General features: G+C 45.4%; 1 protein-coding gene across 1 annotated transcript in view; it reads left to right on the top strand.

The window, feature by feature from the left end:
- LOC146187488 (putative defense protein 1) overlaps window positions 1-23,798 on the top strand; it is a 99,878-nt gene extending 76,080 nt beyond the window's left edge. The window contains exons 2-4 of the mRNA XM_084608219.1: window positions 11,537-11,747; window positions 11,963-12,173; window positions 23,471-23,798. Coding sequence (XP_084464345.1) covers window positions 11,537-11,747; window positions 11,963-12,173; window positions 23,471-23,534 — 486 coding nt within the window. The 3' untranslated portion in view covers window positions 23,535-23,798. The remainder of the gene's footprint in view (window positions 1-11,536; window positions 11,748-11,962; window positions 12,174-23,470) is intronic.
- Window positions 23,799-25,470: the final 1,672 nt, after the last annotated feature.

Below are 25,470 nucleotides of genomic sequence, written 5' to 3'. Positions count from 1 at the left end.
TTTTGCATGGTAGGAAAATCTCAATTTTTGTTTAAACATCTGTTGATCAATCTCGTAGGTGCCGGAAACTACACTTCCTCTTGCAGACGTTTGCTGCGGAATTGTGTGAGTAACTAAAAAGCAACGTGGTGGACTTTCACCAGAAGTGAAGAGTTGCGAAAACACTGTCTCCAAAACTCCATAAAGTGAGTGAACACACTCTTATGGCAATAATGGTATCACCGGCATGACGTTTTCGTGCACAGAAATAGCATACAACTTAAGTACTCAGGAGCATTTATTTATTTTTTTTAGAATACACCGCAAAGGCCCCAGGTGTGGGGTATTACATGAGGAATAGCGGCATAATATAGAAGTTTTACGTTGGTTATCTCGCATAAATGACTTTCTCTATGGATTTTGTTTGGTCTACCAGTCAAGATATTTACGTCTGCATTGAACCCTACCATTGGCGGCCTATCTACTAGCAGCTGAAGAGAATCTTATGTTGACATAAAATATATATATATATATATATATATATATATATATATATATATATATATATATATATATATATATATATATATATATATATATATATATGTGTGTGTGTGCGTGTGTGTGTGTGTGTTTAACAGAGAAAAGAATTCTTGGATTAGAATTTGATCTTTCCACGTAATCGTCCAGAATCTACAGCCTGCAGTACAGCCGTCGCCACAGCGCCATGGGAACTTGAAACCAAATTTTTAGCTGCACAGGCTCGGTTTAACAGTAAGGCCTGGTTTGATATAACGAGGGCCTAGGCATGCACCGGCAAACTGATGGCACTTTATGCACACTTGTCTTCATCTTGGTCGGCAGCCGTGATATCCAAAGATTTCCGATGAATGCGCCACTGGCCGTGAAGAAAAAGGGCGATAACACGCCTCGCCGCGCAGCGGAATGAAATGCGTCCATGGAGGAACCTTGACACACGGCGAGTACTTTCTCAACTATTGTGCTAGCATTATTACTTTATTACTTTCCTTCGTGTTTACGTATTCACGATTCCGCAACAGTGGTTGTCAATTATGACTCTCTGTGCGGGTTAACAAGAATGGATTCTGTCACCTAATATGTCACGGAAAAGCATCGTTCTATAAAGCCGGACAACTTAAGGAATAGGCAGAACGTGATCTCTTTGATATATTTTCGCTTTCAGAGACGCAAGAGCAAAAAGGACAGATATGGACACTGATTTATTCCGGTGAGCGGTTGCATGCCTGGGATCGGAAAATAGACAGAAACCGAATTGAATATAACACAAGACATCCGCCGAAGATGATAAGAGTTACAGCTCATAGCAAAGGACAAAAAGATCTTATTTGAGGCTTATAGGCAATTGCTATCAGAAGAGAACAATGAAAAAATATTAACATATTGGAGAAGCTTATGCCCGCTTTGCACCACTTCCAGCATGCAGCAAAAAATTATCTAGGAAATACCGCCGACGTGTGTTATCTTTGTTTGGTGGCCTACGCGACTTCAGCAACGACCTTTCTTTAGGATTATGTCTGTGGACCGGCGCGGCGATAATGTCGAATGCTATATCGTCAGAGTGATGGCTCATACTCAGAGGCCGGCTGTCAAAAACCGCGTATTATCAGCACGCGTCTTTCCCTTTAAGCCAAGACACATCTTTTGAGTGCTCCAAACAGCAGAGCTGACGACTCTACGACCATTTACGGTTAGGTTTTCTATGTTTCGCCCACACGAAGTAATGAGGTTACCACCAGCGGTGCGAATCAGCGGGACTTCCCAAACGGTCGTTATTTTTCTGGTTACTGTCGGTGTATTGAGAAGCATTATTCATCGCTGTGTCTTCTTCCATTGGAGCTGTCGGAGCCACAGCTTGAGGAACGCCCAAAGATTGCTGGACTTCTTATTGAGCAACGCAGGCTTTGGCAGGATTCGGCTGAGCTATTCCCGAACGACTTCACTGAAATTCTGACGGAGGTTATCTCCGCTTGTAGCGGCTGTTTCGCAGTAGCTTGCCGATAACACTTGAAAAGGAGACTTGTTCTACTGTCGAGTCTGGGTGTCGTGCGTCAGTTCTATTGCCGCCACTTCAGTTGCGAACGCGGCCAGATTTCGAGGGGAGGGGGGGGGGGGGGTGGAGGATTCTCAAGAGGCTAGCAAAAAGGGTTTTATGGCGTCTCGCATCACAAATTTGACTTTCGTTTCCTAAGTTTCCTGAGGCGCTTCCTTTCTTCATTATAAATTATTATGGGCTGATTTGGGAGTTGGACCTTGCTTTGGAAGAGCATTTCCACCTTTCTTTCTCTATTACACTTGCAAAGATCCTCACAGGCTCTGCCTTAAACGTGTCCAAATCACTAAAAAAAGTCTATTGTTTTTCAATTCACACTCTGGCACGTCCTCGAAGTGCAAATTTCATCATCTTCATCAGCCTGACTATACGTACTGCATGGTGAAGGCCGCTCCCAAGCTGCTCCGATTAATGTTATGTGTTAGCTGCATCCAGTTTATCCCTGCGAACTTAACCTAATCCGCCCAACTAACTTTATGCCGCCTCCTGCTGCGCGTTTCTTCCCTTGGAATCCAGTTTGCCAGTTTGTTACCCTAAGCGACCATCGGTTATCCTCTCTTTGCACTACACGTCCTGCCCATGCCTTTTGGTTTCACTAGAATGCCAGTAACTTGAGTTATTTCTGTGACCCGCTCTGTACGTTTCCAATCTTTAATGTTACCCCTGCCATTTTTGTTCTATAGCCCTCTGCGTTGCCCTCAACTTAAGTAGAACCTTCGTTGTTAGCCTCCACATTTCAGCCCCATAGGTGAGTACAAGAAAGATGCAACAGTTATACACTTTTCTTTTGAGTGATATTGGTAGACTGCTAGTCATACTATAGTACCTTCGAAATGCGCTCCATCCCAATCTTATGCTCCTAGATATTTCTCTTTCATGGTCCGAATCTGCTGTGACTACCTGTCTTAAGTCGACATATTCGTGCTTCGCTACCTATTGTAAACCTCTGTTGCTTCCTGAAGATCTGACCGTGGAAGGTTGGGGGAGGGGGGGGGTCGCCAGGCTGCATGTACGAGAGGGAGGCTCTGCCGCTTCAGCTTGCAGCATCTTCGGAGCATAGTCATCTTGATTGTACTCTTCTTAAGTCTAATTCGGGGAGAATGAGCTGAGGTCTTTGTCTATAATATGGCCGTGTAGGGGAAAACCCGTGTCACTCCGTTTCAGCTTGTGTATAAGAGGGGGCCCCCGACCACGCTCTACGCCATGCGTCCGCATGTTACTGAAGAGGAGAACCTTGACGTCGCTGCTTACCTTCTGCGCGCAGAGGAAGGCCGACTACTCGCCCGGCTGCGCATTAAAGATAGCAACGAACTGGCGCCCGACGCTACAATTTATGATGAGGCTACGCGGAGCGGAAGCCGGAAGATCAAGTCTGCGTTTGGGCGCCGGTTCGCTGTCCTGGACTGAATGAAAAGCTCTTACTATGGTACTTCCAGCTGGAAAAGAGCCTTCGACGCACTGGACAACAAGACTAGGAAGTCATTCCCGACGTCACGACCATCGCCCTGCAAAACGGGCATGCTCAGACATTGTTCAAATTGTGCGCATGAAGCTTTATTGAGCGTGTTATAGACAACTGATAATTTAATTTCTAATCTTTATGTCGCTTTCTTCAGTTTGTTTTGGGAAGCATCGAGGCGATGCTTTCTGAGGGGGGCGTAAGGCCGCGAATAATTGCAAGCTTTATTAGTTGTTGTTTAAACAACCGCCAGCAAGCGGCTTTGCCACTGTGATTGATTGTAACGCACAGAAAGATCTTGTTCATCTTGAGTGCCACAGATACGCAACTTTATTATTTTCTTTGTCTCAAAAGATGCACCGAGATGTATTTCGAAAGTTTCTAGCCGCTCGCTTCAATTTCGACCACATTCCAGGTTATTTTGCTATATTTTGCGTACTTCTCAAGATGTTTCTTTGCCCACTTTAATTTTGCCCTGCCGAATGCAATGGACATTCGTATTTCGATGTCTGCTAAATACTCTTGTTATCGCCGTCGCCGAATTGCTTGGCTGTTTAGCCGGCGCATGTCAGCCCAATAAAGGGCTTATTCGAGTGAAATCCAAGTCTACTCGATTGTACCTACGCCCTGTCACTACCACGTGAAGGAATCAGCAAGAGTGTATTCTAGAGGGAAAATTCTCAAGGCAAAGCACATTGTGTAAAAAACAAACTGTGGGAACCAAGAGAAATTGAGGCGGAATTTTTTAACTGGATGCTTCTCGTGCTGCGTCAAGAAAACTTAAAAAGTTCCTTCGCTAGCTGGACCAATATCATCATTATCATAATCATCATCATCATCATCAGCTGACTATACCCACAGCAGGGCGGAAGCCTCTCCCATATTTCACCAATTAACCCGATTCTGTGCTAGCTGCATCCACTTGAATCGATATACTATCCATTATTTTCCTTTAATATTAACACAATATTTAGTTAGTCAAGCCAAAAGCAACTAGGAAAGAAAGAATAGATGTTCTATTCACCTTCATGGTATTGATCAGCGTTAAATAATATTGTAATCATCAAAATAATAGATTGGAAATCACAATATGATGCCGCAGGTGGAACCGAACTCATGACCTCAGAACTTCACGTTCGATCCACTAACGACTAAACTATGGCGAATGCTGATGAGGGTTTGAGAAAATAGACTGATGTGTCCTGCAGCCAGTCTTCTAGAATATTCGCCAGCGCCGCCCTCGTCCATAGAGGTGGTCCTAAAACGTCCTATGTTAACGCATGTACAACGTGAATTGCGGTAAAGAGAGACTGCGGGAGCTGTGTGATATCCTTCCTAATTACATACAACATGAAACTGCCAGGTTCAAGAGCGTCGTAATTTTAATCGGAAAACGTACGTAAGGAAAATAAGGGGCTCGTTATTCGATTCACACGCAAAAAGTCGACAGCCAGTGGCACCAAGGAAACCGTACGGGTGTTGATGAGAGGTAATCAGATAATCAAGAAAATCTTTCATTAGTAGGTACATGAAAAACGAATCGGTACAGTTAAGCTAGGCGGCTTAGCACATCATTGAGCGTAAGCAAAGTGGCATTTGCCTGCGATAGGTGCGGAGACATAAAAAGCTTCGGCGCACGGCGGCCAGAAAGGCTGCCCGGCACTGTTAGCTATGGCGTCTAATCGAGATCGCGGCCCATGCGATTTATATGCTTTATGTATTATTCTCCTGTTACATTGTGCGTGTAGTGACACTGCGACGACGGAAGAGTGGCCTAAGTTCCACTGGGCTTCATCAAGGAACAGATGTTTGGTTTGGGCTAGTTGGTAGCAGTTTCTTGAAGACATAGCGCAAAAAAGAGACGGGGACAACAGAGATGTAGACAGGACAGGCGCTGACAACTTTATTTTCGAGGAAAACCGCAGCACAATTTATGTCAAAACTCACGTGACAATCAAGGGGCCTTATACTACGACCAAATACAGTTTGACAAAGGGCCCGACAATCTTGACCCGGAGAAACCAAAAAAACAAGGGGGGCCGGATAGCATTATCAACAGATTATATAAAACTCATTGTGAATTTATTACAACAGATGGGGTGCGAACAACATCATGGCCAAGGGACGGTGCCACCCAACCACAGCAACGAGCGAGCCTAAAAGGGCTCGAAACAAAGGAAGTAAAAACACTCATAGGTCAAAACCAAAAAACGTGCGAGGCAAAAGCAGAGTCAGAACTAAAAACAGATAAAACGTGCGAAGCAAAAGCAGAGTCAAAACTAAAGACATATGAAACGTGCGAAGCAAACGCGGAGTCATAAGCTAAATCAGACGATACGTGGGAAGCAAAAGCAGAGTCAAAACTAAAAAACTAAAAACAGACTCAGGAGTGTAGAAGGCTCCCCGCTAAAACATTGAAGTGCTAAGCTAGAATAATCAGGATGCGCGAGTGGAAGAACAATTATGAAGAATGAGAAAATCAGGGGAGTAAACACACCAGAAACCGGGAAGTAATAAAAGAAATTCCACAGACGATAACTCGTTTCATAACAGTCAGCAACCGGTTGCTCATGGTAATAAAGCAAAAAGGGTTATAACACCTACATGTGACCATCAAGGAATTCAAATTCGCTTTCAAGAAGGTTGATAGAAGGTACGCTGACGCAATCCTGACCGGCCTTCCTAATGAAGTATGCCTCCATGACTTCGCGCTCAGTTTTTTCTTTGGCTGATCTTAAGAAATCTGTACTATCTAAGAGCGGATAAAATGCGTTAGTTGGATCAGTTTTACAAGCTTTACAATGTTCGGCGAGGTTAGTACCCGATTTGTTGCGTACGCATAGTCTGTGTTCTCTCGCCCTCTCATTGAAACATCTTCCAGTTTGTCCGATGTACTGGAGCCCGCAACTGATTGGAATCCTGTACACGACATTTTCCTTGCATTCCGTGAACTTAGTTTGATGCTTCTTCGTGCATGCTACTTGCTTTTTCATCTTTCTAGTGCATACTTTCGATAGTTTGCATGGTGCAGAGAAAATAATTATGACGTTATAACGCGCTGCCAGTTTTTTGAAGTTATGTGAAAACCTGTGGAAGTATGGACTCACCTGGACTGGCATCTTACTCTTGCTTACTTCGTTTCCCTGCTTACTACGTTGACTGTTTGAGGCTTTTAGGTTTTGCAGAAGGCTTTCACACACTGCTACAATAACGTCAGGGGGGAAACCTGCGTCTTGTAGACGCTTGAATTGCTCATTCATGCTAGTAGCCATGCGGTGGGTACAGGATTTTGTTGTGGCACCGTGAAGACAGGAAAACACGATGCCACGCTTCACAACCTTGGAGTGTGCACTGTCAAAACATAACAGGCGCTTTTTTGTGCGCGGACGGTACATCCAGCACAGCGTGTGGCCGTTAAAATCCAGCTCAATATCTAAAAACTGAATGAGAAGTTGAATGAGAAGAAAAACTGAATGAAAAGTTCACATGGGAATCGCCTACAGATGGCCTCATTCAGTTTTTAGATATTGAGCTAGATTTTAACGGCCACACGCTGTGCTAGATGTATCGTCCGCGCACAAAAAAGCGCCTGTTATGTTTTGACAGTGCACACTCCAAGGTTGTGAAGCGTGGCATCGTGTTTTCCTGTCTTCACGGTGCCACAACAAAATCCTGTACCCACCGCATGGCTACTAGCATGAATGAGCAATTCAAGCGTCTACAAGACGCAGGTTTCCCCCCTGACGTTATTGTAGCAGTGTGTGAAAGCCTTCTGCAAAACCTAAAGCCTCAAACAGTCAACGTAGTAAGCAGGGAAACGAAGTAAGCAAGAGTAAGATGCCAGTCCAGGTGAGTCCATACTTCCAAAGGTTTTCACATAACTTCAAAAAACTGGCAGCGCGTTATAACGTTAAAATTATTTTCTCTGCACCATGCAAACTATCGAGAGTATGCACTAGAAAGATAAAAAGCAAGTAGCATGCACGAAGAAGCATCAAACTAAGTTCACGGAATGCAAGGAAAATGTCGTGTACAGGATTCCAATCAGTTGCGGGCTCCAGTACATCGGACAAACTGGAAGATGTTTCAATGAGAGGGCGAGAGAACACAGACTATGCGTACGCAACAAATCGGGTACTAACCTCGCCGAACATTGTAAAGCTTGTAAACCTGATCCAACTAACGCATGTTATCCGCTCTTAGATAGTACAGATTTCTTAAGATCAGCCAAAGAAAAAACTGAGCGCGAAGTCATGGAGGCATACTTCATTAGGAAGGCCGGTCAGGATAGCGTCAGCGTACCTTCTATCAACCTTCTTGAAAGCGAATTTGAATTCCTTGATGGTCACATGTAGGTGTTATAACCCTTTTTGCTTTATTACCACAAGCAACCGGTTGCTGACTGTTATGAAACGAGTTATCGTCTGTGGAATTTCTTTTATTACTTCCCGGTTTCTGGTGTGTTTACTCCCCTGATTTTCTCATTCTTCATAATTGTTCTTCCACTCGCCCATCCTGATTATTCTAGCTTAGCACTTCAATGTTTTAGCGGGGAGCCTTCTACACTCCTGAGTCTGTTTTTAGTTTTTTAGTTTTGACTCTGCTTTTGCTTCCCACGTATCGTCTGATTTAGCTTATGACTCCGCGTTTGCTTCGCACGTTTCATATGTCTTTAGTTTTGACTGCTTTTGCTTCGCACGTGTCATCTGTTTTTAGTTGTGACTCTGCTTTTGCTTCGCACGTTTTATCTGTTTTTAGTTCTGACTCTGCTTTTGCCTCGCACGTTTTTTGGTTTTGACCTATGACTGTTTTTACTTCCTTTGTTTCGAGCCCTTTTAGGCTTGCTCGTTGCTGTGGTTGGGTGGCACCGTCCCTTGGCCATGATGTTGTTCGCAGCCCATCTGTTGTATTAAATTCACAATGAGTTTTATATAATCTGTTGATAATGCTATCCGGCCCCCCTTGTTTTTTTGGTTTCTCCGGGTCAAGATTGTCGGGCCCTTTGTCAAACTGTATTTGGTCGTAGTATAAGGCCCCTTGATTGTCACGTGAGTTTTGACATAAATTGTGCTGCGGTTTTCCTCGAAAATAAAGTTGTCAGTTAGCGCCTGTCCTGTCTACATCTGTGTTGTCCCCGTCTCTTTTTTGCGCTATGTCTTCATCAAGGAGTTTGCCGGAGCCAATTTTTCGTTTTGCGATTGCACCACACTGTCCCGCTAAAGGGGGCCACAAGATCGCACTTCGCGAAGTCCCCAGGTGAGACCCTTTAAACGTCAAGAGGTTCAGCTCATGCTTAAAATACTACCATATACCACCGGAGGAATCCTAATCCACAACCTCCGACATACATGTGAACTGTGTGACAGATTTATTGGTTTTGCCATAGCTATGTGCCCATTCTACGCACGAAAGCTACAAATTCCTTCGCATGAAATTCTTCTCCGTTATGCTTATTAGGCATAGGTAAGAGTAATAGACTTCAGTTTGGATTAGGAAGCTGCAATTACTGCCAGTGTAAGTTCAGAAAACTGCTATTGTAAGGTTACATTAAACACTTTTAGGCCAGCTAAGCCTTTTGGGAACACCTGAGCCTAATACACTCTATTAAGTTTACGCATGCGTTATTACGCTAGTTGGGTTAAAACGAGTTAAAATTTTATCTCTTACCGTTTGCTATGGACAAGTTTAGTTGTTCATGGTCATTGAAGACATGATAGAAATGGCCCCTTACACGAGTAGTAACCAATAGTGTAACCATGCACTGCTTGGCTTGCCTGCTGCCACAGCAACATTCGGTTAGACGAGCGGAAAGCAGAATCTAGATATCGGCTAATCCACCTTTTGCGGGAGGATGGGGCGCCATCATGCGGGAGCGGGCGAGAAACAAATTGAACGGCAGTGTAGCAGACGACGTGAAAGCCCACCATACAAAATGGCAACGCCAACGCAGGTAGAAAGCGAAAGCTCCCCCCCCTTTTTTGTCCTCGGGGCGGAAAGTAGTGACAGTCATTGTAGTATATCATGTTCACGCAGTATGGGGGAATGTTACAGCGTTTTCACAATCCACTCATAGCGTACGCATATACTGTCTTCGTATTCTAAGAGCGTGTAGCGGTGACCGTGTTCGACGTGACAGAATGAGATGCTCTCAGGTGGAATCGCTAGGTGGAATCGTCTCCTGTGACTAGAGCGGGTGTCTTGAGTTACCGAGCGCAATGCGGTCAGCGCGGTGGCGTCATGGTGCAATGGGCGTCGATTCCTCATCGCGTCATCTAAATGCGTGTAGCTATAGGATTTAATCTACAAAGCTTGGCAGAGAGACCCCTCCCCCTTACACATCCCCTTAAAAGAGCATTGTCCTGGCCGGAATACAGACCGGCAGGAAACGTGCGGCATTTTTATGGCAACGGATGATTCAGCGCTGTAGACGATTTCTGCCCTCAGAACAGATGTGGTCGCAGTGGTGAAAAGGTGCTCGGTGCACAGAGAAAGGTTATTCTCGTGTGAAAGGATCCACAACCTTTCTGCCTCCGCCGCGATTTCTGCGGAATCAACGACTTGGTGACACATGTGCATGTCCTACATATCGGATCAGCATCTCGATCAAGAACCAATGCTGTTCTACGTCCAGAGCGATCCACTCTGCAAGTGAACGAGCATGAACCCTCCAGGAGACTCATTTTGTGCCGGACGGTTTCCTTGCCGTTGCAAACGGTTGGACGAACACGACGATTATAAAGCTCCCTAACGAAGTGCATCTGATTGCTTATACTGAAGGGATAAAATCCGAATGCTTTGGTGCGCACGAAGGCGAGCCTGTAAGGTAAAAGAAAGATATATATATACTGTGCGTCGTGCAAGAGTGTCAAGTGCGTCATATGTTCCGAGCGGGGAAAACACAGATACTAAAGGTATCTGTGTTTCATGCATCTAAAGGAAGTATGCATGATGAAAAGTACCTACTGGAGTTTTCACCCAGCCTGTAACGCACCAGTGATAGCTGCAATGAGGATTTCTTCGGTGCGTGTTTGCTTTAATTGCGCCGGAGCCTGATGGCGATGCATTTTGTTGTTTCTTTTCTTTATGTGCGAAAAGGCTAGGTAGCTTAGATATCACAGGCGGCTGTGTGCGCTAGGCCGTAATATTTAGCATTTTTTATCGTGACTGCCACCTTACCAACAAGAAAAAAACAATACGGCGTTTGTTGTAATGCACTGCCGTTCGCGAGCCTCATGACCAGCTCAACCACTCGGCTCACGAATGGCGGTGCATCCCAACAAACGCCCATTTTTTTTTCTTTTTAGTTAGGCGGCAGTCACGATAAAACTGCTAAATATTACGGTCTAGCGCACACAGCCACCTGTGTTATCTGCGCTATCCGGCCCCTTCGCACATAAAGAAAACAAACGACAAAATACATCGCCATATCAGGCTCCGTCGCACATAAAGCAAACACGCGCCGGACAAATGCTCATTGCTGCTGTCACTGGTGGGCAACAGGCTTGGTGCAAACTCCAGTAGATACTTTTCATAATGCGCATTTCACTGTGATGCATACATACCTGTAACAAACTGTTTTCGCACAGTCGAGAGTACGCAGTGGGTTGCTAAGGTCGGCCATTTACGTCTTTACGCTTGGTGTTCCTAATTCAAGCTTGACGTCGTTGTTGGTCGCGGCTCGCTGAAGGAAACCTGAAAAACCTTTTCTTGCATCCCTAGAGAGTGGCAACCGCACGCGGCTGATGTGGTTGGCATCGCTTTTCCTGTGACGGTCACCATGCCGCCTGGTGCCCCCGTGCACTAGCGACGCCGAGAAACGCCGTCGACGCGGTCCAATGTGCTTCCATCGGTCGCCGCAACGAATTCGCGCATGGGCAGAAAACTAGCGCAAAAGGCGGATTGCGTTGTGGTAAACCTGAAGTGCCGTTATATAGAATAGTGCGTTTAAATAGTGCTTCACGGTTCTGAAAAGCAATCGAATCGCTGCGACGGTTATGTTTTTGCAGCACAAGGCAATGCAGGCGGTCAAATTCCTGGTCTTCGCAACTGCTTCAGTGCTGTTCCCAGTGGTTGACGTTGGGGCCAAGGCATTCGGGGCCCCGAGTGCCGCGTGTCGCACCATGCGGCCCCGGCACGGAATCCAGAGCCACACCAGTGAGAGTGGATACGCCCTGACCCAGAGCGATGTCAACTTCACAGAAGGACGCCCCATCACTGGTATGAGTGTAGCTGGTAATACCCGCACGAGCGTAAGAGAAGTCACTCTGTTTCTCGTCCGCAACAACATGATCATTTGAAATAGAAAATAAGGATCTAGTAGGATTGTTTTCGTTTCACTATATTAAGCCTGGAATGTGTATAGGAGAAATTTGAATCGTTTTGTGCCGTTTTTCTTTTCTGTCTTTCATGAATATCAACTCTGCGCATAACAGTGAACCTTACTGCTGTTGATGGGGCAACATTCAGAGGTTTCCTGATTAAAGCCGTGGTCGACTACAATGAAGCGGGTGGTTTCCAGGTGGCTGATGACAGCCAACCCGTGTCCGAATGCGAAGGATTCGCCACGCACACAGACCCACGTCTCAAAGCACATGTTTCTCTTCTGTGGAACCCACCAGCCGGAGAAGGCACAGTGATGTTTGTGTGAGTAGTGCTGCAATGGAATTGTGAACAGTTAATTACGGCGGGTTCCTATCCTTAGGGCTTCCGCGTCTTCACCTGTTATTCTATTTCTCTCTTTTCAATATTTCAAGTCTATAGGCAAGTGTCTACGTATGCTCTACGCAGGTAAAAGCCATGGTTAAAAGTTCAGAATTTCGCATAAAAGAGACAAAATCGGTTTCTGGGGCTGCTATTTTGGCTGCTTGGCACATCTGTAGTCTCCTTTACATTAGCTGCAATAATACCGCTCACGAGGGCGCCTTCATATAATAATTAACCAGAGCTCTCCCATCCACATCTCAATACACAGGTATTAGGAAACGCACAAAATGCTGGGCTAACGCTAAAATGCACACACCGAAAATGCCGAAACAAACGTCCATCTCAATAAACGCTTAATACATCCCAATGCAACGCTGTGATATGCCTCTTTTGATAAAAGAGAGGACTTAATCATATACGATAATAAACGTTTGATTCTCACCTTATAAGAAGAACGGCCAGAAAAATCTCCGGACGGCTCTCAATTAAGCGGGCATGCTTGAATTAGTTTCATTGTTGAACAAATTCAAATAATTCTAAGAGCGTTTAAAAGGGCTATTGATTGGAGTAAATAAGTTGGTATTTGGAAACAGTCAAAGTGACCATCATTTTGACATTTCCCAAAGTGGCGTCTTTTTGAAACAGTTGAGGATTCGACGGAAACCCGTCCGGCGAGAGATATTCAGCATATTGAAGAAAACAGCACTCGCCGAGGTCACAAGGAAAAAAACTAAACTAAACATAAACACATTTTTTGCTATTGTTTTGTATGTTTTTAGTTTCCTCTGTGACCTCGGCGTGTGCTGTTTTCTTCAATGTGCTTCTTGTTGAAACTTGCATGGGGCGTTTGTGAATCTTTAGAGGGCTTTCGTTCGAAAATTATGCACATTTGTTACTGCTAGTTCCGCAAGCGTTGTACCTTGGTGTTCACTACGCTGCAAGTTAAAATTTATTAGTGAACAAAATTAGCACGAAAGAACTTCGCAATAATGATTTCTGCTCTAAACTTGCAATTGCAGATTTCAGTTGTGGCGCGTAGCCTTCGTTGAAGACATTCTTGTTACTATAATTTTTTAGCATTGTACGGGCAGTCAGCTGCAATCATTTCCCGTTTTTTTTTTCAACTCTTGGAAGAACGAACTAAAAGTTACATTGATCTTTGGTAGCTCCTTCTTATTATTAACACTGCTACTTGTGTTCGACAATCGCAACGACTTCACATCGTGTTCCTTAAAAAGCGCGCAACTGAAGCCCCGAGTCTTGCGGCGCAGTTAACGGCAGAGCAGAAGGAGCCACATGGTATTTAGCAAGCTAGGAGGGAGGGTGGAAGCATCAGTCCTTAGACAAAATTTTTGAGATACCTTTGGTGGTCCTTAGTGAGGATTATAAAAATCCCAAGAAAGAACATGGACAAGCGCTTCTTTCTTGTCACCGTCTTCAACACTATTGTGTTCATTATATTTTGTCTACGAGCCCAAACACGAACCATGCTAATATTTATATAAGGCCGCCAGTCGAAAAAGGTAAGGCAGGCGTAGAATGAGGTCAACAGAAAAATGAGGCAAGGTAAGAAGGCCTTAGAAACTGGTGCATTTTTTGGAAAGGCATAGTGACCTAAAGTTGACACTGTTTTGGATTCTTAACTGAGATTTCCACTTGCCTATCCTGCTTAAAGGTTCTCAGCGCAGCAGTTTTAATAAAACGCTCACAAAAAAAAAAGACGTGAAATATTCAACCAGCCGGGCTCCCAACATCGTTTGAGCCAAATAATCACTCAAGGGAAATGTGGCTCCTGCGCTGTATAACAACTTCGAGAATACGCCCTTGAACAAAGGAACCACTGCACACATTCTGCATGTCCATGGTTTACGACAGGACAAAAATCATATATTTATACCGAAAACGATAAGTTTCAAGTCTTGTTTCGCCACAGAGAATGTTCCAGGGCGTATACAGGAAGAAATATATTATTCAAAAAACCCCTTGCGTCCATTGGGCACCAGTCCTGGCTACATAAGAGAGAAAGATCTTGGAAAGCTGGCTGATAAACTGGCACGTCCCCCCCCCCCCCCCTCCCCACTTCCACTTTGTAAGACAGCTTTCTGATCATCACACGATGCATTTTACTCATAAAAACAGTGTAATATTTTCCCAGGGCAACTGGAAATTTCCTAGGTCGATCCTAACAGCCTGGCAGTGGCTGCTGTCCGCTATCGCGGCGCTGCTATCAGATGCGCGTCCCGCCGCGCGCCGGTGGCTAGGGTATGCGCTGAGAGGGGGCCGAGCGCCTTGTTTCTGGATCTCCTTGATGACAAAGCAAGTAAAAAGATAGTGCGGTGCGCGCCTTCGCGGTTCCTTTAGGTTCAGCGGCGCTGCCACCCGTAGTGTGGCAGACGACTGTTCGATGGAGTATTTAGTTCAACTATGTGCGCTTCTGCGTATTTTTGTCGCCTTCTCGTTTATTACGAAAGCGGCTATAATAGTTTCACTTTCTGGAAAGTTACTGCACTTCCTCCACAAGATACTCCACTTGAAGATCTGTGTGTGTTGGGGTTGTGAACATGTGTTGCTGATGCTTCAGTGGTATTTCACGGTTTTGCATGCACTTTTCAGCACTTGCGCACGTTTGTCTACCCTTGCGAGAATGAAAAGTGTACAGTCAGGGACAAAAGTTTTCGGGACGCGTATTTGTGGAAAAACATTTATTTCTTCGTTGCCTCGCTAGTTTGCATGTGCATTTTTTTTTCTCTGAATGGGGCGCGCATGTCCCCTCGTGACCAAGTAATTTCATTCTCCATATTTACGCGACCGAGCAGAAATAAATATTTTCCCCTGAACTCGCGTCCCGTAAACTTTTGTCCTTGACTGTACCTTCCCATATTGCAGAGAACAAGCGGACAACGAATGCATCTCACGCCATGCGGTCACATCACTAATTCATTTTGATTAGGCGATGTACTCTTCAACCTGTTCCGGGATTTTAGATTACCCGCTTCTTGTCGAGCTGACTGATATATTCGTCACCACCATAGAGGCATCTAGATGTCCTATGTCATCACCTGTATTTGTTGGGATGTGTTTCTGGAATTTGTTACCTACGGGCTTTCGACATCTCCGCGCACAAGTATGCTGCGTTCCGCTTGTGATTGAAGCCACTCATTTGCCGCTTATGCAGCTACACGAATTCCTAATATATTAGCAAGCGTTCTTGAGAGCAAATTGGTTTTAATTTTTTCTGTTTATTTCCCGCAGGAAATCCTCATACAATTCCGAATTAGGGTCTTGAAAAAGGCGTCACATGTTCTTGACGATGTTTGCTCTTCTAAAGCAACCAGTGACCTATCACTGAACAGTTTCTAAATGTACATGTTCAACGTGTGTGCCACGGCATGTAATTCACGGTTTCTGACATTAAGTACAGGTGCGCGCTCACCTGAGCATATCCATTTCCAAACTGTTTTCTCGCAGGTCATTCATTCAACTGTAAGAACATGGTCATGAAGATATGTCCCCTTTCCACGCCGTTGGATTGTCATCGTATGCATTTTTGCTGGGCAACTGAAAAGTGACGACGTAGACTATAAACCATTGCTGTCAGGGACGCCTGGCGTATATATTGAGAAATGTATGACTGCTAAGCGCCAAACAAAATTCGAGATGTCCACAGCTGCATGGAAACCCCAATGCAATTCAAGTAATCATCTATATTGACTATACATGCCTCTGCGGAGGTGACAAATATATCAGTCCACCCCACAAGAAGCGCGGAGCCTAATATCCAGGAACAGGTTGAATAGCATGCCGCCTAATCTGAAACATTTGTGACGTGATCTCGCACTGTGAAACACATTCGTTGGGCCACTTGTTTCCTACCAACACGGAAAGTACTCTATCTATTCTATTGAGGGCAGGCGAGAGCTTGAGCAAGCGCTCAAAACGCAACCCTGGCAGTTCATACTGCTTAAAATGTGTGAAATACTTAACAGAAATGTAAGTAACTTGTGTTTAAAACCAAACATTCGCGTGTGTGAGGATACTAAACGCACTCACTAGTACAAGGACGGAGAGGAGGAGCAGGATCAGTTCAGTTCAGTTCAGTCGTTCAGTCGTGTCCGACTATTCGTGACCCTATGGACCATATCACGCCACGCTTTCCGGTCTCTCACTATCTTCCTAACATAACATAACTTCATCTGCAGCGCCTCGAGGATGCCATCTAACCATCGCGTTCGCTGCCTACCCCTTCTCCGGTGACCCTCAACCTTTCCCAACATCAAATCTTTCTCCAGCGACTCCTCTCTTCTCATCAGATGACCAAAGTAGCTGAGCTTCAACTTTAGAATTTGATCCTCCAATGAGCAGTCAGGGTTTATGGTTGACAATATCGACTGATTTGATCTTCTGGCCATCCGAGGAACTCTCAAGACTCTCCGCCAGCACCACCATTCAAACGCGTCAATTCTTCGGCGGTCAGCCTTCTTCACAGTCCAACTCTCCCATTCACACATCAAAACTGGAATACCATAGCACGAGTTATAAGGATCTTGGTTGGCAGACTAATGTCTCTGCTCTTTACTAGGCGGTCAAGGCTAGCCATGGCTCTCTTTCCGATAATTAGGCGTCTCCTAATTTTATGGCTGCAGTCTCCTTCCGGGGTTATCTTGGAGCCCAAGAAGAGAAAATCTGTCACAGCTTCCATTTCTTGTCCCTTGATGCTCCAGGACTTGATGGGGCAAGACGCCATGATCTTTGTCTTTTTAATGCTCAGCTTAAGCCAAAACTTCTCACTCTCTTCTTGTACACGCATCAGAATTCTCTTGAGTTCCACTTCACTTTCTGCCATTTATGTGGTATCATCCGCATATCTAAGGTTGTTGATACGTTTCCCAGCAATCTTCACTCCAGCTGAAGACTCGTCCAGACTGGCCTTCCTCGTGATGCACTCAGCATATAGGATAAATAGGCAGGGCGACAGGAAACCAATCAGTAAGACCATGCCCAGTTCTGACTGTGGCCTCTTGCCCTTCATACAGGTCCCTGAGGAGATAGATGAGGTGATTTCGAACTCCCATCTCTTGTAGGAGCAGGATATAAAGCCGCAAAGAAAACCCTTCAGAAGCACAATCAAACAATGCGTGCTGTACCCCGATTCATGTGCAGTAAATTGCCAACAAAAGGAACAATAAGAGAAGCCACATTGAGGTCCCGCGATCAGTGAAAGAGCATATGGCATGTTATCTCCAGCCAAGAAGGCGAAATGTACGAAGAAGCGCGCATAGTACAACTGGGAGGTGTGCAGTGTTGCCAGAAAGGGGCGATTACTTATGCTGTATATAAGAAATTGCCTTCGTTCCACTTGAGCTAAAAACTGAAGGAAATAACTAAGGACGTGAAACGTGTCTTGAAAATAGGAGCTAAAAACTGAAGAAAATAACTAAGGACGTGAAACGTGTCTTGAAAATAGAAAAAGATAAGTCCTTTGAGTATTTTCCTTGCAATGAATGCCAAAGATGCAGCATCAGCTCCAGCGCTCAATGATAACGGCAAGTTGATCCATATCGACCTTGTAAAAGCAAAACTTTTGACTCTGTGTTTGCTGGTTGCCTGAGCAGCCATGACTATAATGCGCAGACAACCGATCTGGGCGCAGAACATATTGAAGACATCGTTTTTGATTTGCGCGGAATTCAAACATCGTTAGCAAAAATGAATGCTTCAAAAGTTACTGGGGCCCCAGACGGCTTACCTCTTGCATTACTTTCTTCGTGCGTGGGCCCAGTATCAAAATACTTGTTATTTTAACAAAAAGGTTTCAAAAAACGTTCTGCCAGATGACTGGAAATTTGCTCATGTCGTACCAGCGCATAAGACGGGGCTCTGAAGTATCGCCTCAAATTATCGTTTAATATCGCTGACCAATATTAGCTGCAAGGTAATTGAACTTATCTTCTTTACAAACATAATTAATCTGTAAAACAGGTATTGGGCTCTGATATGTTCAGCGCCTGTTGGTGAAGAGAACGACGACAAGCATGTTCAACACGCGTGACGGGCAGGAAAGAAAACGACAACGAAGCTCGCTTCGACGCTCGTACGTGTGCTGACACATCTCACGACTGATCGCAGAACGTTCCATTGAGTGTTGACCACAGCATCGCCCTGTTCAAGGTCTTCTACAACAAGGCCGGCGATGGTATCGCCGAAGGGATAGGCGGGCGTGGAATCGAGCAAAGCAACACTACCCAGTGACTGGCCACGAAGTAAAGTGGTAGGGCAGGGGCACGGGTTACAAACAAAAATGGCACTTGAGGTGTGAAAAACTGTCAGCACAGCGTGGGGCAGCGACACGGATTTTTGGTCAGCGCATCGTAGCGAAGGTGTGTAGATAACAGTGGCGCCGGAAAGAGCAGCACAATAAAGAGGCACAAGCACTGAGGAGAAAGGCGGAACGTCGGTGTCCTCTGCGACGTGCACGGTAGCGGCAGCAGCAGCGGGTGTGTCGAAAAAAGTGTCACTGAGGGGTGATAACTCAAGTTGAGCACGGGCGCAGTCTATTATGGCGTTATGATTGGAGAGGAAGTCCCAACCAAGGATATCGTCGTGTGATGAGCGGGCGATGACGAGGAATTCTATTGTATATTGAACGTCGCCGATGAGAAGGCGGACGGTGCTGGCGGCTAATGGTCGAATGTCCTGAGCGCTGGCTGTGAGAAGAGAAATTGCTGGAAGCGGCGTCATCACCTTTCTGAGTTTGCGACAGAGGGCGTAATTAAGAACAGAAACGGCTGCGCCAGTGTCTACAAGGGCTTCGACAGGAACTCCCTCGATGAATGTGGTAATAATGTTGGCTGGTATGTGAACAGGTTTTGAGTTGGTCCCTGATGGCGCAGTTCTTGCCTCCAGAACTGCGGCCGTTAGTTTTCCGTGTTAACGGCTGATTGGCGGCGGAGCATCGGAGAACGGGAACGACGGCCAGGAGAAGGCGAGCGGTGGGAGCGGCGATCGTAACTTGAAGAGGACTGCGGAGGAGGCTCAGGAACACAGGCGAGGGGGACGGAGGAAGATTGTACATCGACTCACGTGTATAGTCGTAGGGACAAGGGCCACGATTGCGGCACAAACGAGCCACATGGCCGGCGACTCCACAGGCGTAGCAAATAGGTCGGTTGTCATGTGTGCGCCAGGGGTTGGAAGGGTGTGGCTGCGGGCGACGGCGGAGAACCGGACGATAAGGGGGGATTGCAGGTTGCTCAGTTTGCTGACGTCCCTGAGGCTCGTATAGGAGGGGAGGCCGGCTGTACACAGGGGTGACAGGGGGTGGTGGCCGCACCATAACATCAGCGTACGTGAGAGCAGCCGCCACCAACGGCTACTGAGGAGGTGAAGGCAGAACCTCAGCGACCTGCTCTCGTATGACACGCTGAAGAGTGGGAGTGAGCGGCGGCGCAGGCGCAGGTGCTGGCGGGCAAATGAAGGTGGACAAGGAAAGCTGGCGTGCGACTTTTTTAAGAACAAACTGCTGAATGTGCTGAATTAGCAACTGCTGGTCCTGGGCACCGTCCCCGGAGAGAGCCAAGCTGGAAAGAGTGGCCTGCTGAAGGCCAGCACGTCGTGTGGAAAGCCGCCTCTTGCGCAGCTCATCGAAGATTTGGCAGAAGCTGATAACGTCGGACACAGTTTGGGGGTTTTTGGCGACGAGCATCTGGAAGGCGTCATCGCCAATGCCTTGCATAATGTATCCGATCTTCTCGGCGTCGCTCATGGTAGGGTTTACGCGCTTGCAGAGGTCTACGACATCTTCTATGAAACTAGTGAAGTTTTCGCCGGTTTGTTGTGCTCGACTTTGCAAGCGTTGCTCGGCGCGAAGCTTACGTATAGAGGGACGGCCAGAAACTTCGGTCAGGCTGGGCTTGAGAGCCGTCCAGGTAGAAATGTCACTATCATGGTTGCGAAACCATAGATTTGCAACGTCGCTCAAAAAGAAAATGACGTTTGTGAGCTTCATGGTGTCGTCCCACTTGTTGTACGCACTTACGCGTTCATACGGCGCCGACCCGTCTTCTACATCCGTGTCATCGGAGCCGCTGAAAATGGCTGGGTCGCCCTAACGCGCTGCACCGGGACAGATGACAGGCGATGTGGTTGGCGGTTGGCTGGCGGTCTCAGGCATCGCGGAAGTGGTAGGCAAGGCTCGGCTGCGAAGCTCCAGGTTGAGGGGATTGCTGGCACCTCCACCACTTGTTGTAGAAGACCTTGAACAGGGCGATACGGTCATCAACAGTCAATGGAACGTTCTGCGATCAGTCGTGAGACGTGTCAGCACACGTACGAGCGTCGAAGCGAGCTTCGTTGTCGTTGTTGTTGTTGTTCAAATAACTTATGGCACATACCCACAGAGGGGGATCGGCCAAGAATTGGGTAGCAAAGAATTTTTTTATTTTTATCATTTTTTTAAGTATACTTGCATAAAAAACGATTTGGGGGGTTTGTTCGTTGTCATTTTCTTTCCTGCCCGTCACGCGTGTTGAACAAGTTTGTCGTCGTTCTCTTCAGCCACAGGCGCTGAACATATCAGAGCCCAATACCTGTTTTACAAATCATTTGAATGCTTTTTCGTTATTATCCCCCCGGCAATACGGGTTCCGCACTGGATTTTCTTGTGCCATGCAATTAAACGAATTTGCATATGGTCTGGCTAGTGCCTTGGAAGCCGGATTCACTGCTAACTGCTTACATTTATATTTCAGGAAACCTTTGACTTAGTGCCCCATTCTTTACTGCTTGAAAACCTATCCTAGTACAACATAAATTGCTTACTTTTTGCCGGCGTTAAAGAATATTAACATTTGAGACGTCAAATAGCAGTGTTAAATGGAACGTAGTTTGATCAGGCAGACCTATCGTTTTGTGTATTTGTCAAGGGTCGGTTCCGGGGCCAGTCCTCTATTTATTGTGCATGAATGATATACGTTGCGGTATTTTTTCAAAGAAGCATCTGTTTGCAGATGACTGTGTTGTATACAGGGTTATTCATACCTCCCACGATTGCAGCACCCTCCAGAATTATTTGTCCCTGATTACGAACTGGTACAATACTTCGCGCATGCATATTAACGTGAAAAAATCTGTGTACATGTATTTTATTAGGAAAAACAGTTCTCATGACTTTTCGTACAGTATTAACGCGGAAATCTTGTCGAAAGTTTTCAAACCTAAAATATCTTGGTGCTTACTGCAAATTTATCCTGGCGTCACCATACTGGTTATATAACGATCCAGGCTTCCAGAGTGCTGAGATTTCTTCGCAGAAATGCGAACTTTCAAAGCGTCAGCGTCTCCACTTAATTTCTTGTGATCTGGTTCTACATTTGCTGATTTCCGTCCTTGAGCCGTTGATTATGCCTGTCCATAATTTTTCAATTTATTTATTTGATATTTATTATCGCTTCCGTTCTCGTTTTTTTCATCACGATGCTTTTTGCGCTTTATCTTTTTCTCCAACTGTGTGTTCGGAATTCTTTTGTTTACTTTCTTTTTCGCCCTGTCCTGATATTTCCCTCCATTTCTTAATTCTAGCGTGCGAGCGCTCGTTGTCGTGGGTAAACCAGACACCATGCTGTTTTATTCGATGTTTATTACACCTTCGTAGGGGGGTCTTTTCACTCTCCGTGCGCTCTCCATGAGACACAGTTTTGTGGCCATGTTCTTCATAAAAAATTTTGAATTGCATTTTTACTTGAAAATTCCTTTCATTTGTGTTGCTTCATTACTTTTCTTCTGCTGATGTGTGCCTGGCTACCTGATCTCCCATCTGTGGTTTTTTCAAATATATTTCTGAATTTTCTTTGACCAGAAAAGAATATTTACATAAAGGGTTCCTTACAAGAAAGCCGGAAAAGCAGTGGTGCACTGACAAAACAAAAGTTTGCCCCGCTAGCTACCAGTCAACTTATAAAACCCGGCTTTAACCTAGCGGAATGAACACGCCTGCGAACGTGAACGCAAGGGCACTGGCAGGTTGATTCTGATACCTCCCACATGAAAGGAAAAGCCCGAGCTGACAGCTCCTGCCAAACGTAGTGTCAGGAAGCCCTACGTGTAGTTAGTGCTCGGCCGCCATATCAGCTGACAGCTGCTCATAACGCTAACGCCGGCGCCGACGCCAATGCAGGATTTTCTGGGAACTTGGCATTTAACGCTGTCGAATTATTATTTAATTTTGCATTGATAACAATAACAGTAAATGGAATAAATTATAAAATACGTTTATCCGGAACACGCACGGAAACGAAGAAATGTATACGTACAATACAAAGGAGATTTTTCTCATAATGGATTAAACATTACAAATAAAGCATTATGAGTAGAAATTGTGAGGTCAGATTCTCTAAAATATACCTGAATGCAGAAGGCATGCCTAGAAGACAAACACTGCTCTGCCAATGCAAAACAAGATTTACAATTTGGTCGTTGCTGCGACACTGATGCAAGACAATTGAGAATAACACAACATAATTAGCAGCAACAAGAACACAAATGTGTAATGGGTTGTTTAGATTTCACCCTGCAAAACTTCAATTGTGTGTGCTAAGTCAGTAAAAGATTGAATTTTGAAGGGCGACAGAGATGTTTAGCGTTACTGGGCTATGAAAACAGGAATGACTAGCGTCGTTATCATCATCAGCCTGACTAAACCCACTGCAGTGCGAAGGCCTCTCCCATATTTCTCCACTTAACTCGGTTCTGTGCTAGCTGCATCCACTTGACCCCTGCGAACTCCTTAACCTCATACGCCCACCTAACTTTCTGCCGCCCCCTGGCGTATTTGAGTATTAATATTTAGGCTAGGAAGGCAATTTGTTTCTCCTTGAATTGTGCTGAGCACGGTCACCTTTTCAATCTTTTGCTTGCCTCAATTAATTACTCCACAAAATGTCCATGTTTCCCCTTTAATAATCATCATTAATAGTAATGTACGTGGTCTAGCTTTACCCAGCACCAGAGATGCGAGTACAAGCGTACGACCATGGTCAATAAACCCAAGACAATTTGTGAAGTGAAGAATGAATACGAATTTCAAGACACAGCTAGTGCACTTTTCGACAAGAAAGCTTAACAGTGCGCTTCGAAAAGGCGGATATAATAGCGTTAAAAATAAATTGTCTACGACGTGCCGCTTTATTGATATTTTTTCCGGGTCATTGCTTCTTACTTATAACATTTGTTTCTTTGTGCAGGGCAACCGTAGTGAAGGACTACTGGGAGTTTTACGCCGGTATCTATAGCTCGGTTGAGGAATAGACTGTCATAGAAATCCTCTTAAGGCGCCTGGTTCAAAAATTATTATGAACGCGGTCTCACCTTGGCCACTTTACATACTGCACCACTTGAGAAATGAACGTCAAGGAAATCGCTAACATTTACGGTTGAGGAAGAACCGTCAACGTTTGACTTTGAAGACTGATGAAAAGAGAAACCTGGATCACGCGGTGTGAACAGATGTCAATAAAACTGTGAAAGTTTTTTTCTGTATTACCTCTTGTATCGTGTGAGCATTCGTGATTAACAAACACACAAGAATGTAGGAAAGAAAACAACGTTAAATGGAATAGAACTTCCTCCCAACGTATCATTTCAAGTACGCAAAATATTTAGGGGAACATATGGCGGGAAAGAGCTTGTTCCTACATTAAACACCACAATCAGAAAAGCAATGCCAGAAAGCTGCACATACACAAACAAGAAACTGTAATACGATACAATATTTTGTGTGTGTGTGCACAAATCTTCGCATCCGACCTTGGCACTAATGTTATTAAAGCGTTATGGCGGGAACAGTTGGCCGTATCTTCCACTCCAATATTCGAACTTCCAGTAGCATCTGTGCTCTTTCTTGTCTTCGGATCTACGTCTTCCTTTGTCATGATACCGTCTACAAAGTTCAGTAGCCATTGGTGCGAAGGACAATGACCTGGTAAGTTAGCAGAGCCCCAGTCTCTGGTTTTTGTGAAGCTCACTTAGGCTTTCGTTTCAGCAAGCCTGTTTGCGATATGCGAACGTTGCTCAAAGCCCACAGTACATAATGTCGTCAGCGCAGTGCAAATGCGCAATCTTGCGCCCAGTTATTATCCAGCATTTTTTTTTTCACATTTTACAGAAGATGCAAGACAAGAAAAAAAATTGAGGGACACTGAAGCTATGTCTTCAAGGCTTTGTAACAATAGCGCTAATGGCTCCCGCCTGCGGCTGCGCTTTGAAATCTTATTTCACGCGTACGTACTCGACTACTCGCGTAATAACTAATTACCTAATTGGGCTTCTGTTATCTCACACTGTAATTAAAATTTAGTCGTAAGCTACTAAATTATGGGGGAGTCTGCCCGACTAGATACTTGTAAAGGTCCGTTTTAACTAAGCCGCATGGACGGGCACGCATGATCTATGAATAGCACGTCCTGTTCGTCGGTTAAGGGTCCAGGAAGGATTGATGTTAGCGCGATAGCGTTGGAGGCCCCGTTCACCGAACATCCGGTGTCGTGTCGGAACTGGAGTCGGCGTTGTGAGGAAAAAATTACGAGCATTGCGCTGGAAGGCGGTAGCTGGCAGCAGACATGACCGCGCACCGACAGGACCTAGGGCTGCCTGACTTTACGTTTAGTAGAGGCTCCCATCTCGGCCTTCTCCTTTCATACGAGAGGCTGAAATCCGAATCAGCGTACTAGGATATTTTCATTCACCTTACCCCTAGGCCACGCAGACACGTTCATACGGCTTGGTTAAAGCGGGGCTTTTATGTCGGCTGGTAGCTGGCAGCCTAGGAGAACGACGAAGACGCCATACTGTGTGGTAGCGTGTCACGATGCTCTCCACTACAAAGGTTCAATCGGCCTCTCGCCAAAGTACTGCTCAGGTTAATGCCACCAGTAATGACTGCCGTGTTGTCCTTCCCCGTTTTTCAACTGGTAAGCTTGCCATCGACTCTGTGTTTCTGCATGCTGACCTCGTCGGCCGCCCCTACCATGCCCAAGACATCAGAGGCGCCCTTTGGAACGTTGTGAATTTGGAAGAAATAAGCTCTATCGGACAATTTCAAATGTCGCATGTCTGGATGTTTATATGTAAATCGGCGCACTCAAAAAGAAAACTAGTGTTATATGGAGATTTATTGGTTAAGAACCATCGCTGTGTTGTAGATCCGGTACGAAAGGAGGTAAAGGCGAAACTTCATACTTAACCA

The sequence above is a fragment of the Amblyomma maculatum genome, chromosome 6, assembly GCF_055883805.1.
Source record: "Amblyomma maculatum isolate TAMU_Amacu chromosome 6, ASM5588380v1, whole genome shotgun sequence".
NCBI classification, from domain to species: Eukaryota; Metazoa; Arthropoda; class Arachnida; order Ixodida; family Ixodidae; genus Amblyomma; species Amblyomma maculatum.
This window is presented reverse-complemented; position numbering and strand designations above follow the sequence as displayed.